The 18,470-nt window shown below is 38.6% G+C and overlaps 2 protein-coding genes across 5 annotated transcripts in view; one reads left to right on the top strand and one right to left on the bottom strand.

Annotated features, from left to right (window-relative positions):
* Nucleotides 1-1,024: 1,024 nt before the first annotated feature.
* On the bottom strand, nt 1,025-15,218 carry stard10 (StAR related lipid transfer domain containing 10). 2 transcript variants are annotated; one of them, XM_067365442.1, is made up of 6 exons: nt 14,593-15,218; nt 5,028-5,175; nt 4,843-4,946; nt 4,284-4,401; nt 3,396-3,448; nt 1,025-1,583 (listed from the first exon to the last, which is right to left on the bottom strand). In XM_067365442.1, the coding sequence occupies exons 1-6, from the start codon at nt 14,764-14,766 to the stop codon at nt 1,356-1,358; spliced, it is 825 nt and encodes a 274-aa protein (XP_067221543.1). In that variant the 5' UTR covers nt 14,767-15,218; the 3' UTR covers nt 1,025-1,355. The 2 variants fall into 2 exon arrangements, with proteins under 2 accessions (XP_067221543.1, XP_067221544.1); XM_067365443.1 differs by lacking the exon at nt 14,593-15,218 and adding an exon at nt 9,753-9,859.
* A 1,578-nt stretch (nt 15,219-16,796) lies between these two features.
* Nucleotides 16,797-18,470, top strand: part of LOC137004659 (mitochondrial disaggregase-like) — a 46,109-nt gene continuing 44,435 nt past the window's right edge. For 2 of the 3 annotated variants that reach the window (XR_010892165.1, XM_067365198.1), the window contains exon 1: nt 16,798-17,846. Coding sequence is in view for 2 of the 3 variants with exons in the window: in XM_067365198.1 (XP_067221299.1) it covers nt 17,465-17,846 (382 nt within the window). In the remaining variant the exon portion in view is untranslated. Of the gene's footprint in view, nt 17,847-18,470 lie in introns of all 3 variants that reach the window. The other variant, XM_067365199.1, reaches the window with a different exon arrangement.

The raw sequence follows: 18,470 nt of genomic DNA on the forward strand, positions 1-18,470 counted from the left end.
GTGCCCAATCCTGTTCCTGGAGATCCACCTACCAGCAGTTCAGATCCTGATCAAACACAACTGTAATTATTAAGTGTTCCTGAAGATCTTAATTAGCTGGCTCAGTTGTGTTTGATCAGAGTTGGAGTTGAACTTTGCAGGAAGGTAGATATCCAGGAACAGGATTGGGCACCCCAGTTCTGTGTTTTCCATTGATTCCTTGTATTCCTTTGTTATTGGTTTCCTTACGGTCATTTGTTTAATAAACCCCCTGCAAATAGATCCACTTTTCGCCTGCCATCATGACACTCTCAATCACTCATTCTGTCCATCATGTGTCTGAGAGTCATTATCAGTGTGAAAGACGACAGATCTGATGCGGACAATGAAGAATTAAGAGTTGAATCAATCTGACACACATTCATTACTCATGTATATGTAAATACGCCAGGATTATAGACTTTTGCTGTTTTATACAATGTAAAAATGTCCTCCCACTTGCCACGACAACACATCCATGCATGTGGACACAGGTTCTGCTGTTGTGTGTGTGTGTGTGTGTGAACATCCATCTGAGCATGTGCAGTACAAACTCTCCTGCATCTCTCTGATGGAAAACACACGTCACAGTTTGTGTGAAGCCACTGGAGAGTTTATTCAGCTTTCCCTCAGATGAATGAATCAGGGCCACCACGAAGATCCATCACCTTCATTATGACAACTATTGACTCATTTGTGTCTGCTTTAGCTCTTCTAATGAAGTTAACGAGAAACACCTGAGACAAGTGTGACAGTGAAGAATGAGTCAACATTTATCAGAGTACGAGTATACAGATATAAAATTAATGTGGATGTAGATATGGAGAATATGATGAGAAATATTCATATTGAGTTCATGCATACTTTGATATCTTGACCAGTCTGAGCACACTTTACAGTACAGTAATTAAAATGTGTTGTAAACACCTTTTTCCTGTCGATTCGACATCTTTATCTCATACAAACACGTGTTTTTTGTTGTAATAAACAGAAGACACAAGACAGGGCTCCAAAAACAGGCAGTAATTTGTTTTTAATTCTTGGTTACTACATTCATTGAACTCTAGTGTCGTACAACAGATCAACTCAGCGGTTCCAGTGTGGCGTCTGCATGCGTGCTTAAGGTCAGGGGTCGATCTGTCGAGCGGGAAATCACTTCATAACTCAAAATCATTTAGATCTGCATAACTGAATTAAATCACAATCTGGATTCAGCGCTTAAATGTGCTGATCTGACAGGGAATCGACCTCAAAATCGCTCAAAGGTGCGTGTGTGTGTTTGTGAGTAACGAAATCATAATTAACCGTGTGTGTGTGTTTGTGTGTGTGTTTGTGTGTCAGTTGTTTCCCTCCTCGTCGCTGTGTTCGGCGCGCTCGTCTTTGCTCTCGCTGAGTGAACTCTCGTCGATGTTCTCCAGAGAGTCGGCGTGTTGGATGGAGAGCTCCGACAGAGGGACGCTGGACAGCGGGTTCTGCTCCGGGAACAGCCACGGCTTGAAACCCGGACTGTGCTTCTGCTTCCACTCCGGATACCGAAGACACGCTTTACTGATGCGCTTCATCGCCTGACAGAGACACACACACAAACTTCTGATTAGAAAATAAATAAGCAAGCAATGAAAACAATTATTAAAATAAATACAAATAAAAATGTAAATAAATTATAAAACATTACAGGAAATAAATATTAAAGTAGATAAAAAAATAATAAAAAGTAGTTTAAAATAAATCATATAAATTGAACATACACTAACTAAATATTAAAATGAATAAAAAAAGATTAAAATTCATAAAATAAAATATGAAGATTATTAAAATAAATTTTAAAAATAATAATAAATTATATTTAAGAAATTCATAAATAAAAATTGGTTAAAATAAATTATAAAACATGATTACAGACTACAGTAAATAAATATTAAAGTAAATAAATAAAACAGATTAAAATACGAAAATTAAATATAAAAAATTAAAAATATAATAAAAAGTAGATTAAAATAAAATGTAAACAAATTAAAATAAATTATAAAACATGATTACAGTAAATCATATTTAGTAAATAAATAAAAATACATAAATTAAATATGAAAAATTTGATTAAAATAAATAAATAATATAATATATTAAAATAAATACATAAAAATAGGTTTAAATTAATTTTAAAACATGGTCAATAAATAAATATTAAATAAATTAAATAATATTTAGATAAAATAAATAAAGAAAAATAAAACAGTTTTGCACAAACTCGCACACACACACACACAGTTTAGGTTTTGGTTCCTTGTGGGGACATTGGCGTAAATTCCATAGGCGTAATGCATTTTATACCGTACAAACTGTACATTCTATCCCCCTAGCCCACCCCAACCCCTAAACCTAACCATCACAGGAAACTGTGCATACCTTTACTTTCTTTTAGTATGTTTATTAATCCATTTTCCTTGTAGGGACACAATCTGTGTCCCCACAATGTGGTCGAACTCAGATTTATATTACATCATGGGGACATTTGGTCCCCACAATGTAATATAAACAAAAACACATACACTCTCTCTCTCTCTCACACACACACACACACACACACACACACGTAAACTCTCTCACGCACGTATACACACACACACTAATTCAATCACACAGACACATTTAGACACACTGCAGCTCTTTGTCTCACTGGAGACTCTCAAATCCAGTTTCTGTCTCAGAAATGTTTGTCTTTCTTCTGCTCTTTTTAAAATAAATCTATATAACAGTGAAACTTTATTTACAAAAGGTGGATTTCCTGCATCCAACAGAAGAAAAGATTCAATATGAAACCTTAAAGTGTTCCGACAGACGGATCATATTCAGAACTTCAGTGCTTCATCACGGGATCATTCTGTGGATTTCATTTTAATTCAGTTTTAATAGTAATTCAATTTTATGAATTAAACAGCTCGTAAACATTTTCACTAGAAACCATTGAAATAACCATTAAAACATGGAAGTATTTAAGACGTTTCTCCTTATATAGAAGCTTTTTGGCATAAAACGTTCTTTAAACCCGAGAGTTCTGCACAGAACCTTCACGTGTGAATCAAGAACTGCCATGATCGTGCTCATGATGACGAGGTGTTTAATATTTCACGTGTTCTTTTGTCACTGCGTCTCTCTATTTATCAATCTCTCACTCATCTGTTCTGTTTCCTGAGAAACTGATGACCTATTTCAGCGCACACACACACACACACACACACACACACACACACACACACACACACGTGTCTGTCATTATGTGAGGTTTCAGGGTTAATTCTGTTAGAAATGAAGAACAAATGGAAGAGCAAATAAGCATCAGAGAGCAGGAGGAACGAGTGTGTATGGAGGAAACTCACTTTGGGTGCCAAGAACTGGGAAGACTTGTTAACAACCCACTTGGGAAGAGAACCTGAGAGAGGGAATAAAGTGAAGAGTTGAGGATGATGTGAGCGATCAGATCCAGAGCTTCGCTGTGAGGGTGAGCATGATTGGAGATTACTGTCAAACTGGAGTCCGTGGAAAAGTTTACAGAAATATAGTGTAAGAAACGTAGAAATAAGAGTAAAATAAATAATAATAAAAAAAAAATATTTTAATCATTCAAAGTACATTCAATTAAAAAAGAAACTTATTAAAATAAATAACTAAATGAAAATTGGTTAAAATAAATTAGAAAAAAGATTACAATAAATTCAAATGAAAATATATAAATAAACTACATTAAAATAAATAAATGAATAAATAATGAAAATTTGAATGATAAATATTTATTTTAGTATTTTTATCTACTTAGTATAAGACTAAATGAATAAACAAAAACTTACAACTAATGTAAAAAACAAAATAATAATAAACTACATTAAAATAAATGAATAAATAATGAAAATTTGAATGATAAATTATAAAAAGTAGATTAAAATAAAATAAATAAAAATACTAAAATTAAAGATTACAATAAAAATTTAAATGAGCAAACAGAAAAAATTATATATTAAAATAAACAATCATAAATAAAAAATGCAACAATAGAAACTAAATATTTTTCAAACATTAGTTTATGTATATTTTTCATATTTATATATTCTTTCACAGTATAAATCAGATCTTTATACATTAAAATATATAACTGTCTTTTAATTTTAGGATGTTCATTCCAGGCGTGTGTGTGTGTGTGTGTGTGTGTGTGTGTGATGGTGTGTGTGTGTGTGATGGTGTGTGTGTGTGATGGTGTGTGTGTGTGTTACCTCTCGGGTCCACTTGTGCCAGGTATGTTAAGGTGCAGCTGGTGGGTCCGGTCCGCTGGATCAGGTATCCCGTCTGGATAGAGACGGCTCGCACCAGATCCTTCTTCGGAGGATATTTCTGAAACACACACACACACACACACACACACACACACACACACACACACACACACACACACACACACACACAATTAATCAATCAATCTACAGTGCAAATAAAACACACACAAATTCAGCCAATGAGACTCTCTACAGCGTCACTATGGTTACAGGAACACTGTGAGCTCTCATTCTACATCCCATAATGATCAAAATGACACTCTGACCCCTGTGTGTGTGAGTGTGCGTGTGCGATTGATTGTGTGTCAGTGTGTGTGAGAATGAGAAGATTTATACAAGCCTGTCTGTCTCTCTCTCTGATGACAGACGGATCAATGACCGGTGATCATGTGACTCCAACAACAACTTCATGAACACACACACACACACACACACACACACACACACACTCATCTGTACAGGATCATTAGTACAGATCAGAAGAGGTCGTGACACTCACAGCGTGTTTGACGGAGTAGTTCATGATGATGTAATCGTTGCCCATCGGCAGCCATGAGCGCAGGGTGATGACATCACGGTTCTTCAGCGGCTTCGGACACTTCCCTGAGGAGGACGAGCGACACTCATTAACTCGCACACACCAAATAACGATCATGATCAGTCATGTGAAGGGCGATCTCTCACAGGAGTAGTAGCCCACGTCTGCGTTGACCGTCAGTTTGCCGATGTCGAAGGTCTCGATGACATTCGCGTCCCATTTCCGCCGATACTCGATGTCGTGGAGCACGTCGTACATGGTCTCGGATGGGATGTCCTTACACTGCATCCGACACTGAGGAGAGAGCAGAACAACTACATTACCCAGAATGCATCACCGGCCACAAGGGTCAAGAAGAAGAAGGTCAGAAGCCAGATAAAAAAGCAGATATACATTAAAATGTAATATTGTAACATTGTTACTTAATGCAAAAACAGCAGAATATAATAAATGTTGCATATTTTTAAAAGTTTGTGCTTAATGCCCTTTTGCTTATTGATTTGACCGTCAGGAACAGAAGTGTGAGGATCACATGTTTCCCCCAGACTTTCTCTGCCTGGAAACGGACCAAGATATTGGTGACGTCATAATGCACAAACATTTCGTCCAATCAGATGCTGTCTAGAAGGACAACACCCCTCCCCTGACACCAGCTGTCATAAAATAAAAGCCTTTTGCTATGAGAGTAAATGAAGCTCGACACACATCTGAGATAATTCAAGCGTCCGTGACCCTAAAACTGTGTGTGTGTGTGTGTGTGTGTGTGCGCGTGCGTGTGTGTGTGTGTGTGTTAACCTACATCAGGTGAAATGAGGCTGCAGTCATTATGAATCTGATTTGTGCAATATTAATCCAGGCCACTGAAGCAGACCTCATCTCTACAGCACCTGCGTTTTCTAGAGCAACGACAAGAACGAGAGAACGACACTAAAGTCTTCATCCTCCAACACTGACGAGGAAACCTATAGATGCGCCGATTTAAATACAGAACAATACTTCCACAGAGGTCACACACACGGTTATTATCATTAACTAAACCAAAACTATTAAATAAAATAAGATAGAATATGAATATTAGATGAAAAACTAACTTCAATTACTGAACAGGAAATAAAATAAATAAAAACTAAAACTGAAATGAAAACTGAGTCAAAAAATAATTCAAAATATTAATAAATAATAATAATAAAATCCAAAACTAAAAAAAGAAAAAAAAATCTAATTCAAAATGAATGTATATATTGTTTTATTTAACTAAAACTGAATACAAATAAATTAATTCTCAATAGTAATATTCAAAAAAAAAAAAAAAACCTACTCGTCGTTCTAACCCAGCGGTCGGGTCGTTCTAACCCGGTTGTCAGGCCATTTTAACCCAGCAGATGGGTCCTTTTAACCCAGCGGTCAAGTCGTTTTAACCCAGCGGTTCTAACCCAGCAATCGACTCGTTTTAACCCAACGGTTGGGTCCTTTTAACCCAGCGGTCAAGTCGTTTTAACCCAGCGGTTCTAACCCAGCAATCGACTCGTTTTAACCCAGCGATTGGTCCATTTTAACCCAGCGGTTGGGCCGTTTTAACCCAGCGGTCGACTCGTTTTAACCCAGCGGTTGGGCCGTTTTAACCCAGCGGTCAACTCGTTTTAACCCAGCGGTTGGGCCGTTTTAACCCAGCGGTTGGGTCGTTTTAACCCAGCGGTTCTAACCCAGCGGTCGACTCGTTTTAACCCAGCAGTTGGGCCGTTTTAACCCAGCAGTCAAGTTGTTTTAACCCAGCAGTTCTAACCCAGTGGTCAACTCGTTTGAACCCAGCGGTTGGGCCATTTTAACCCAGCGGTTGAGTCGTTTTAACCCAGCGGTCAACTCGTTTGAACCCAGCGGTTGGGCCGTTTTAACCCAGCGGTTGGGCCGTTTTAACCCAGCGGTTGGGCCGTTTTAACCCAGCGGTTGGGCCGTTTTAACCCAGCGGTTGGGTCGTTTTAACCCAGCGGTTCTAACCCAGCGGTCGACTCGTTTTAACCCAGCAGTTGGGCCGTTTTAACCCAGCAGTCAAGTTGTTTTAACCCAGCAGTTCTAACCCAGTGGTCAACTCGTTTGAACCCAGCGGTTGGGTCGTTTTAACCCAGCGGTTGGGTCGTTTTAACCCAGCGGTTGGGTCGTTTTAACCCAGTGGTTCTAACCCAGCGGTCGACTCGTTTTAACCCAGCAGTTGGGCCGTTTTAACCCAGCAGTCAAGTTGTTTTAACCCAGCAGTTCTAACCCAGTGGTCAACTCGTTTGAACCCAGCGGTTGGGTCGTTTTAACCCAGCGGTTGGGTCGTTTTAACCCAGCGGTTCTAACCCAGCGGTCGACTCGTTTTAACCCAGCAGTTGGGCCGTTTTAACCCAGCAGTCAAGTTGTTTTAACCCAGCAGTTCTAACCCAGTGGTCAACTCGTTTGAACCCAGCGGTTGGGTCGTTTTAACCCAGCGGTTGGGTCGTTTTAACCCAGCGGTTGGGTCGTTTTAACCCAGCGGTTCTAACCCAGCGGTCGACTCGTTTTAACCCAGCAGTTGGGCCGTTTTAACCCAGCAGTGGAGTTGTTTTAACCCAGCGGTTCTAACCCAGCGGTCGACTCGTTTTAACCCAGCAGTTGGGCCGTTTTAACCCAGCGGTTGGGTCGTTTTAACCCAGCGGTTGGGTCGTTTTAACCCAGCGGTTCTAACCCAGCGGTCGACTCGTTTTAACCCAGCAGTTGGGCCGTTTTAACCCAGCAGTCAAGTTGTTTTAACCCAGCAGTTCTAACCCAGTGGTCAACTCGTTTGAACCCAGCGGTTGGGCCATTTTAACCCAGCGGTTGAGTCGTTTTAACCCAGCGGTCAACTCGTTTGAACCCAGCGGTTGGGCCGTTTTAACCCAGCGGTTGGGCCGTTTTAACCCAGCGGTTGGGCCGTTTTAACCCAGCGGTTGGGTCGTTTTAACCCAGCGGTTGGGTCGTTTTAACCCAGCGGTTCTAACCCAGCGGTCGACTCGTTTTAACCCAGCAGTTGGGCCGTTTTAACCCAGCAGTCAAGTTGTTTTAACCCAGCAGTTCTAACCCAGTGGTCAATTCCTTTGAACCCAGCGGTTGGGTCGTTTTAACCCAGCGGTTGGGTCGTTTTAACCCAGCGGTTCTAACCCAGCGGTTGACTCGTTTTAACCCAGCAGTTGGGCCGTTTTAACCCAGCAGTCAAGTTGTTTTAACCCAGCAGTTCTAACCCAGTGGTCAACTCGTTTGAACCCAGCGGTTGGGCCATTTTAACCCAGCGGTTGAGTCGTTTTAACCCAGCGGTCAACTCGTTTGAACCCAGCGGTTGGGCCGTTTTAACCCAGCGGTTGGGCCGTTTTAACCCAGCGGTTAAAACGTTCGCTTACGTTTTAACTCATCATTTTTAGAGTGTTGGTTTAGTAGTTTTCATAATGGAAATAACTCACACCTCACATGACCTCACACCTCTTTAAACCGTTTGTTGACATGAAACATTAGCTAACGTGAGCCGAACAAGTGAAAGACAGAGAGCTTGAGCAGAATCTCCCGCAGCAGCCGCTGAACTCATGTGTTCATGCTAACACACTCCTGACGGATCAGACACATGTACAAAACAACTCCAGTATTGGTGTATTTGAGCGATTTACAGAAGGAATATTAGAACACAGTGAGGCTGTTATTACTCATTTCACAGAAGTCTGAAAGAGTCAGAAAAAACTAAATTACAACGGTGCAGTTTAAGCTGCAAAAAACTACACTAGAAAATGCAAAAATTCAAACAGAAATCTAAAATCAGACACATGACAATGTCTTTTATGAGTGAACGTTTATGAACATCCCATGATGCACTGAAATAAAATTGATTCTTAAATTGCATGTCTGTATGAAAACGTAATTGAAAAAAAAAAAAAATGAGTGAACGAACTCCTCCCATGATGCACTGCACAAGACATGAATCATAAATAACGGAACAATATAATTGACTTAAAGTCATAAAATGCATAAATATTAAACATTATACATATCCTAGTATTAATGTCTCTCTGGTATCAAAATTTGCATCAAGAATTGTAAAATTTCAGTTGCATCTAATAAAAAGTTTGTATCACAGTAACATTATTTCCAGCAAAATATCCTTGATTTTATATATAATGGTCATTCTGCTGTGAATCACTCACTGTAGAAGAAAGACAAAAGGACAGAAACGCTTGAGTGGGATTTTCCTGAAGCTCCACTGGAGACGAACATCATGAGTGGGAGGACAGATCGTGTGTGTGTGTGTGTGTGTGTGTGTGTGTGTGTGTGTGTGTGTGTGTGTGTGTGGTTCGGGGGAAGCCCAACAGCTTTGAGGAGAATCTGACATCTACAGCCACCCACACAGAGCTGTGCTGCGCGTCGTGTGTGCGTGTCACTGACATCTATTGTTTCATCATCAACCAGAACCACACACACACACACACACACACACACAGATCTGTGAGTTTCACCTGCTAATGAGCTGAAAACACCTGTAAACAACAAGAGGAAGGGATTTTCATGCTCTTTCCTGCTGTCAATCGGTTGGCAGCAACATTAGAGCTTCCAAGGTACTGAGTCACATTTTACTAAAGCGCCTGAAGATAAAGAAATACTCAAACTACTGTTGCATTTAATGCAAATAAAACCACGTTATCGGCCGTACGGACACACACAAGAGCGCACACTGTGACCACTGCGACATCACTAACACACTACATATATATTCCATATCATATAAGATCCATATCAAACATACACCTAAAAACATTCAGAATTTAATGTACCATCATTTCCTCACACTCATGAGATGTTTAGCTGACAATGATACAAGAGAAGAAATAAAGTCATACGGGTCTGAAGGTACATGAATCTTCATTTACTTTCCCTTTCATTCTTATTCCAGAACATTTTAAAGCGTCTGGTGTGTTCAGGTGGATCACGTCTCCACACCTGAGATCACGTGACAGGGTTTGACACAGAGAGAACAAACACACACTGATCATGAGAGGTGATCGTGTTCTGTGACTCATGTGGGCTCGTCTCAGTCATTACACCATTAGTTTTCTGTGTCAATAAATGGTCAGTTAAAGCATTTATGCTCCATTTCTTCTAAAAACTCAGTACAATCAAGCTCAGCGTGAGGAATGTGATAAACGTAACAATGACATTCAATTATGTATTATAAATGTTGAGTTTTAAATGAAGATCTGAAGCGTGAGTATGTGACGCACACACTTCTAGAAACTCAAGCGTCATTTTATACGACATTATATTGGGCATTTAGTCAAAAATGATGCAAAGTTCTCTCTTCCTAAAGGGACAGTTCACTTATAAATAATCATTCTAAGTCACACGAAATGACAGAATGATCATTTATGGGTGTTTAAACTTCAATTCAAGACAATTAAATTGTTAATAACATTTATTTGCATGAAGATTAATCACCTGTCATCAATTTCATGATCTGATAATGTTCATTACTCATGCTGTTACTAATAATAATGATGATAATGTTAATGATATTTATTATAAAGGTCAGAGCACATACTGTGCATGTGTGTGAGAGAGAATATTAATCTATTGAATTAAACTCTCTCTCTCTGGCCTTTTGTCTGCAGGCGATAGAGTAATTCTCACACTTCAGCATTTTGTGTTATTGTGCTTTACTGCTGTTTCCCCCACAGGAACACGTGTCAGCAGACTCACACACGCGTGTGTATGTGTGAGTGTGAAATGAATGCAGATTTTATAGTTACATTTATTCATTTAGCAGATTCTTTTACCCACAGCAACTTACAAATGAGCAATATGCATTATACTGGCGAGGGTCAATTTTCACTGCAAATTAAAAGTCATTACTGATATTAGAGATGACAAACTCCACACTGACACTATATATCGGTGATGGGAATGACATATGTTTACATGCACTTATTCACGTCAATCTAAATGAATCCAAATCCGATTTCAGATTCAGGAAGTTATATGAACAGTAAGCATTGCAATCTGATTCACAATCGTTTATATGTGTGAGAATGTCATCGCAGCTACGCAAGTATAATCCTCTTTTTGTCCTTAACGATATATGTTTCAGCAAATATTTAGTAAATATTCAGTTTCATCCACTGACTAGTTTGTTTTTACCATATGCAATATGGCACTGCACAAGATATTTTTGAGAAAATACTTCGATTCAAACATTTACATGCATATTGATGGTATTATTTCAGGTCTGCACCACCAGATCACGAGGTCACTGGGATCGAGCTCTATCTGATCGACTGAGGTGTTGACATGAAGGCTTCTCCATTCGACCGAACCATCATGGATTATTTGGGTGCATGTAAATGTATAATAAGAGAATAAAGAAGCTATTCAAATGTTCAGTTTCAGCATTTATACCGGAAATGAAAATCATCCTGCAAAATCCCCTGCTTCATTAAACTGTTATACGTACTGAAGATATTATGTAATGCTGCAGGACGAGTTACTGAAGATAACTAGCACTAGTGACTAGTGATGAAGAACCTTTAACATCCACTGAACCCTTCCATTTCACAAAGGGTTCTTTACACACTTTTAAAAATGAAGGTTCCAAAAGGGGGTTTTCACAGTGATGCCACAGAAGAACCATTTTTGGTTCCCTAAAGAACATTTCAGTGCTCAGTTCTTAAAGGAAGGTTCTTAAACTAAGCTCGGTTCTTAAACACACCAATTTCTTCTTAGTGTGAAGAACATTTAAATAATCTAAAGAACTTTTTTCCAGTATAAATAACCTTTTGTGCATTGATTCAATGGGTGTTAAAGGTTCTTGATGGAACCATAGTTGCAAATAGAACCTTTATTTTTAAGGGTGTTGATACAAAAATGATTTTTGAAAAACTGTTTACTGAAAGGTTCTTTGGGAAACTCAAAATGGTTCTTCTACACTTTTAAAATCAAAAAGATTCTTTATTGGCATTGATGGTTCCATGAAGAACTTTTAAAATCCATGGTACCTTTCCATTCCACAATAGGTTCTTATGATTATTAAAATGTTCCTCATACTAAGAAAAAAAAATGGTGCTTTAAGAACTGATCACTTGAGGGTTCTTTGGGGAACAAAAAATGGTTCTTCTACACCTTACAAAATACAGGTTCTTTATTGCCATTGACGGTTCCACAAAGAACCATTATGATCAATGGAACCTTTCCATTGACATTCACACAGGATTCTTTACAAAAAAAAAAAAATAACGCTCTTAAAAATATAGGTTCTTTATTTGCAACTATGGTTCTATCAAGAGCCTTTAACATCTGTGGAAACTTTTCAATACACAAAAAGTTCTTCACACTAAGAAAAAACATGTTTTTTTCTAAAGAACTGACCACTGAAATGTTCTTTAGGGAACCAAAAATAGTTCTTCCCTTAAGTGATTAGCTCTTTAAAGAACCATTGTTGGATTTTAAAAGTTCTTTATGGAACCTTCAATGGTAATAAAGATTTTTTTTTAAGAGTATAGAAGAACCATTTTGAGTTCCACAAAGAACCTTTCAGTAAACAGCTCATTTAAGAACAATTTTTGTATGTACACACTTTTAAAAAAAAAAATCAAGGTTCTTTATTTGCAACTACAAATTCATCAAGAATCTTAACATCCATGGAACCTTTTCAATGCACAAAAATTTTTTTTTTTTTTTTTTTTTTTTTGAGAAACTGGTTCTTTGGATTGTTCTTTTTTTTTTTTTTTTTTTCAAGAACTGACCACTGAAACATTCTTTGGGGAGCCAAAAATGGTTCTTCTATGGCATCACTGTGAAAACCTCCTTTTGGAACCTTTATTTTTAAGAGAGTAAAGATTTATATTTAGTGGCTTCATGGATCTTCTTCATAGAACCCTTAGCCAATTAAGGATGCCATTTTAGGTTCCCAAAAGAACCTTTTAGTAAAAGAATCTTTTTTGTGTGAAGAACATTTGAAAAGACTAAAGAACGCTTTGTGGAATGAAAAGATTCCATGGATGTTAAAGGTTCTTCATGGAATCATCAATGCCAAATAAATAACCTTTTTTTTTTTAATAAAGCCATGATTTTTCACACAAAAATGGTTCTTTTGCGAACTGTTCACTAACAGGTTCTCTGGGAATCCCAAAATGGTTCTTGTAACATTTATCAGCTGCTTTCCTGCGAGACTGAAATGTGGTCAATATTTCTCTGTTCACTTTCTCCGTCTCTGTGAAACAGGAACCATAAATCCCGTCAGATGAGCGTGGGTTTGGCTCCCTGGCTAACAGCTACAATCATTCGGCCTGATTTCCTCTCTCAGGTGCTTTACTTCTCCTACTCATTATTATGCCGCTTCTTTGTTTTATGCATTTCTTCCTACTTTGTAATGGAACAAAAGGACAGTGTGTGCAAAGCTCAAATGACTGCGTGTTCAGTCTCCCGGAGCACAGGTAAGCTCTCAGGTGACCAGCGTGAGAATCCAGCACCTGAACAAGCAGGTTTTAAACTTTATGAACTCTCGCCGGCCTTGAGGTATGTTAGACAGAGTTTCCTGCAGAACCTTGGGCAAACACAGAGACAAAAGATCAGGTATTGACTGTAAAACACGAAGTCGTGCAGATCTAAGACTGTGAACCCCAGCTGAACTTCTCACATGCTGCTTTATCAGAGACGAGTTGAGCGACGTCTCTGACTCTTACACTAGCAGCCTTTCAGTTTTTGAGGAGACAAACACATCCTGCTGGTTTTCCGTTACAGTGCAAACACACCCGTACACATGCGTCAACACCTGCTGGATAAACCTGCCCGCCCGTCACACACCCGGATGTGCCCTGTTAAACACACACGGACGTCCCTACACACACACTCGTGACTAACTAGTCCTTCAGTGGAGGATTTTAACCCTATAAAGCCTCTAAATGATCTGAACAAAAACCTACTATATGCACTCTGTCCTTTTTATCAAGTAAAATGCTTTTTAGTATAATTGTACAGCTTTGTTGTGAAATATGTGTTTTTACCAAGTAAACGTAAGAATAACTTTGATATTGTTAGTAATATTTCAACTGTATATTTACTTGATTATCCATTCATCATTTTATTAGAAAAATAATAAGTATTAAATATGATCATCAGGCTTTTGATGAAGGTTTATTTACTCATCTCTCAATCATCATTGTATTGCATTGCATTATATGTTTTAAAACTACAGAGATTATGAAACCAGGAATTATAATAAAACATACTTGGCAGATATAGAGTGACGACTCATATTTATATGCATTTTATGAAAACGGTCTTCTATAAAGTGTTATAAAGATCTCATTGATTTACATTACAAGCTTTAGAATGTCATATAAATATCAGCATCTGAACCAAATTGCATTTTTTTGCCTCTTGAGCTGTTTTTCCTCCATATTCTCATACTATATGAGCCATAAAAGTATCAAATATGATGCTCAACATAAAATACTAACTTTTTTCTCTTATATTTTCCCTGAAGTTTCAATAAACAGATTTTCACAGGGTTAATATATGGCAGCATCCTCACTCCTGAATCTCTAGTGTGTGATTACACTCACTAAAGAGAAAAGTCTTGATGAGTTTGATCCCTCAGCCTTTCAGAAACAGTTTCAATCTGCTGAAGAAGACAAACGCAAGGCCTGCCATGAAGCAGAAGAGCAGCTGTCCTTCACAAATACTCACCTTGATCTTGTGTAAACTCTTCTCCTCCTCCAGCACTTGGATCCACACGCAGATGCTGCTTTTGTTGTAGGTCAGACTCCAGCCTTCATCGGACTGACACTCGTGTTTGAACCGGCTGAAGGCTCGGTCGTCCGGGATGAGAACCTCTTCCCCGGACATCATCATCATCATCATCCTCCTCCTGCTGCTGCTGCTGAACCTGCGGCTCCCGGTGCGGGAATAACAACCTGATATGAGACTAACAGGAGAGTTTGCTTTTAAAGAGTTGCTTTTAAGTTTATTTTTCCCAGCGGCCGGTGAATCTGATGCGCGTCGCGCAATGAAAAAAGACGCTCATGAAACGCACGGGCGGTTTCTCTCTGAACCGAATCCCTGATTCACATCAGATGTTCAAACATATGCTGCGCGTTTTCCGCAGGCGTGTGTCGCGCGCCGGCGCGGAAGCGCGCGTTTAAAATATCCAGATACGCGCACGAGAGGGTTGTGTAAATAAACTCATATATGAGTGTGTCGAAAATAATAAACGCAAACGCGTTTCCCGGTGAAATGCACGAGCAGCTGTTTCATCCCGCTGTATGTGTGTGCGCGCTACATTGATGAGGAAAGGCGGGTGCGCGCTGGCACACACACGAACACACGCATGACTGACAGCTGAGCTCCGCCCACCGTCATGCACCCGCACAGCGCTGACGTGTTAGCTTCCTATCATAACCTCTATTTTGCATGTATCGATTTTTTTCTTCTAGGCTATATCTCATTTTAATGACATCACTGATCATGCAAAATAACACCATACACTAAAAAAAATAAGATGCACTGAGTGAAGTTTGGCAGGTTTGCTACTTGCATGAATATGTCAAATGTGGGAATGGCTGATGAGCATAATAAAGCATTTTCACTTACTATACATGGATCATATTGTGAGAAATAATATTATAATGCAAACTATTAGCTATTTCATAAGTCAGGCTTTACAGGGTTAACGATCAATGGATTGAGATTGTGATTGAGGCTTCTGTAGCTCTCAAACATATTAATTAATAATAAAAATATATATAGAAGTTATCTTTTTTAAAACTGAGAGTAAAATAAGATAACACACACACACACTCATGACTAAGAGGATTTTAACCCTATAAAGCCTCTGAATGATCTGATAAACCTGTTGCACAAAACCTACTACATGCACTCTGTCCTTTTTAGCAAGTAAAAAGCTGTTTAGTATAATTGTACCTTTAGCTTGTCTCTTTGCTGTAAAATTTGACTGATCTTTACCAAGTAAATGTAAGAATAACTTGACTGAAGCAGGTTTACTTGATTATCCAGACGTCATTTATCAGAAAAGTATCAAATATGATCATCAGAAATTCAGTGTTCACACACTGTTTTAGAGCCTGAACCTGACCTCATACATCCACTAAAAATCAAAAACTATTATTAAGGTGTCACTTTAGTGTTTAAATACTTTATGCCGCCACTGTAGGATTTAATAATAAAGACACGACACGAAGCAGAAGATATGAGACACACACCACAGGAAGTTTGTGGTTTGGAGATGTTTTTTTCATCGAAACCACATTCACCTGAGAGTTTCAGTGGCATCTACATGCACATATCTGACCGTCACCTTTGACTTTCTGCTTCCATCAAACAACCATAAACTCACACGAATACAAATGAAACATGTGCGGGCAGTTTGAGTACTTTGGACTCTCATGTAATGTCAGTAGATCTTATAAGAGCAGCATTTAAATGTCCATCTGTGGGTAAAAACGCCTTTCCTTTCTCTATTAACAGCCATTCAGAAGTGTTAAACATTGCAAACAACTCTGAAATCAAACTATGTAATTCTATTGAAGATGTTTAATAAGTGTCATAAGAAGCTCAGGTATTATAGATGTTCTTAAAGTCATCTTTTCTTCTCTATTGTGTTGTATATCCGAGTGAAATGACTTTGCAAACAAGAACAAATGTAGGGCGGGGCTTGATTGTGTCTGTGGGGAATTGATTGGATGGTTGTGGTTTACTATTGGTGGATCTCATGTGAGTGACAGGTTGCCCCGCCCTCATCATCAGAGAAGAGAAGAGATGCTGCAAGTTATTCTGATTCAAGATTACCAGGAATATGAATTTAAAACAATAATGACGTGCACCGATAGGCTAAATCATTAATAAATACTGCAATATCCCATAACAAAACAAGAACTGTCCATTTTTATTTGCCCTGTAGATTGTGTGTGTCAACAAACAACATCAGAAACTTTTTAATATGACCATTAAGAATACCTAATAAGAATAATAATTTCATAATATTAAAGATAACTTATTAATAATGTATAATGTGTGATTTGGACAGTATTCAAGTCTAATATTAATTTTCCATCAATGTTCTGTTGTTACTCTATTGGCTGATGGCAGAGGTAAAGTGCTGCTCATGTATTAAGTGAGTTTAGACGCCCTCTGCCGGTCAAAGAATACACCAAACTCTGAGCTGAAGCAGAAAAATCGATCTATCAGTTGGAAAGATGCAAGTATAAGCATGTCCATTTGTATATGCATGTCCAAAAATTGTGTTACCATTCAAACTTTTAAGTAATAATAATATATAAAACAGATTATATATAAAAAATCTTTCTGAGTGCACGCAGTGCAGCAGAGTGACGTTATTAACTACATTTCCCATGATGCCCTGCTCACCGCGGATGTTTTTCGTTAACCGGACACACGTTTCTGCTCTCGAGCTCTGATCCTCCTGCTGTCATTAACATCACAAACCGGCCGTCGGTGATCACTGGAACACCTAAACTGATCACCCCGTCTTCTTTGATAACAGAACCCGCTGTTATTATTGTCGTCCGTTCGGAGGGTCGCGATGTTCCTGTCGTCGGTACCGGCGCGCGTCCTGATGCGAAGGTCGCGGAGTCTGTCGCCGTGTCGCGCGCTGCAGACCAGTCACGGTGAAGCCTCCCGCTTCCGAAACCTCTGTGAGCTCGAACCGAGCCGGAGCCCGGTGGGCAGCGGCTCTCGAGCGTCCAGGAGGAGTGTTTTGAGTGAGGAGTCGCACATGCAGTACCATCAGCTGGCCAGCAGGTGGCGCGTCAGTCTGGAGGGCCGCCGGAGCAGCTGGGCGACGCTGACCGCTGCGGGGCGCTACAGAGACGGACACGAGAGCGGCTCGGACACCGCCGCTGCTGCGGGCGTCATTTCAGCCGCGGCGCTCGCCTTCTGTCTGAAGAAAGACAACGATGATAAAGGTATAAAGCGACAGAAGCTCTTCTGCCACATGAGAAAAAAAAACATGCTTTGTAAATCACAATTAGCCTATGACAAAAAAAGTTTAATTTTTGACCTTTTAAATAATATTTATGAGATGAAAAGGCGACATGCTGACTTAAAAAGGCATAATTATGACATTAAAAGTCAAAGTTTTGATATACTAAGTAATATTTATGAGATGAAAAGTCGAAATTATGACATTTTAAGCCAAAGTTATGACAAAAGTGAAATTTATGAGATAAAAAAGTTGAAATGATGCCATGAAAAGGCAACATTTTGACTTAGTCATATTTATGTCAAAAGTCATATTAATGTCTTACTTATGACATTAATATTTTTAGAAAAAAAAGTCAAAATTATGACATACTAGATCAATTATGAGCTGCAAAGTCAAAATCATTACTTTAAAAAAGTTAGGATTATGACAGAAAATTAGAAATTGTGACATATTAAGTCAACATTATGACACTAATATTGGATGAAAAGTTGAAATTATGACAATTTAGATGAAATGTTGAAATTATGACATACTAATATTTATGAGATGAAAAGTTGAAATTATGACATTAATATTTAGATGAAAAGCTGAAATTATGACTAAT

The sequence above is a fragment of the Chanodichthys erythropterus genome, chromosome 17, assembly GCF_024489055.1.
Source record: "Chanodichthys erythropterus isolate Z2021 chromosome 17, ASM2448905v1, whole genome shotgun sequence".
NCBI classification, from domain to species: Eukaryota; Metazoa; Chordata; class Actinopteri; order Cypriniformes; family Xenocyprididae; genus Chanodichthys; species Chanodichthys erythropterus.

What these genes read in the sequence shown, in the direction of transcription:
- stard10 (XM_067365442.1), bottom strand. Translation starts at nt 14,766, where the DNA reads ATGATGATGATGATGATGTCCGGGGAAGAGGTTCTCATCCCGGACGAC. An exon ending in ACTACTCCGTCAAACACGCT is followed by an intron (nt 4,402 to 4,842) that starts GTGAGTGTCACG and finishes TGTGTGTTTCAG; the next exon opens with AAATATCCTCCGAAGAAGGA. An exon ending in CCCAGTTCTTGGCACCCAAA is followed by an intron (nt 1,584 to 3,395) that starts GTGAGTTTCCTC and finishes TGTCTCTGTCAG; the next exon opens with GCGATGAAGCGCATCAGTAA.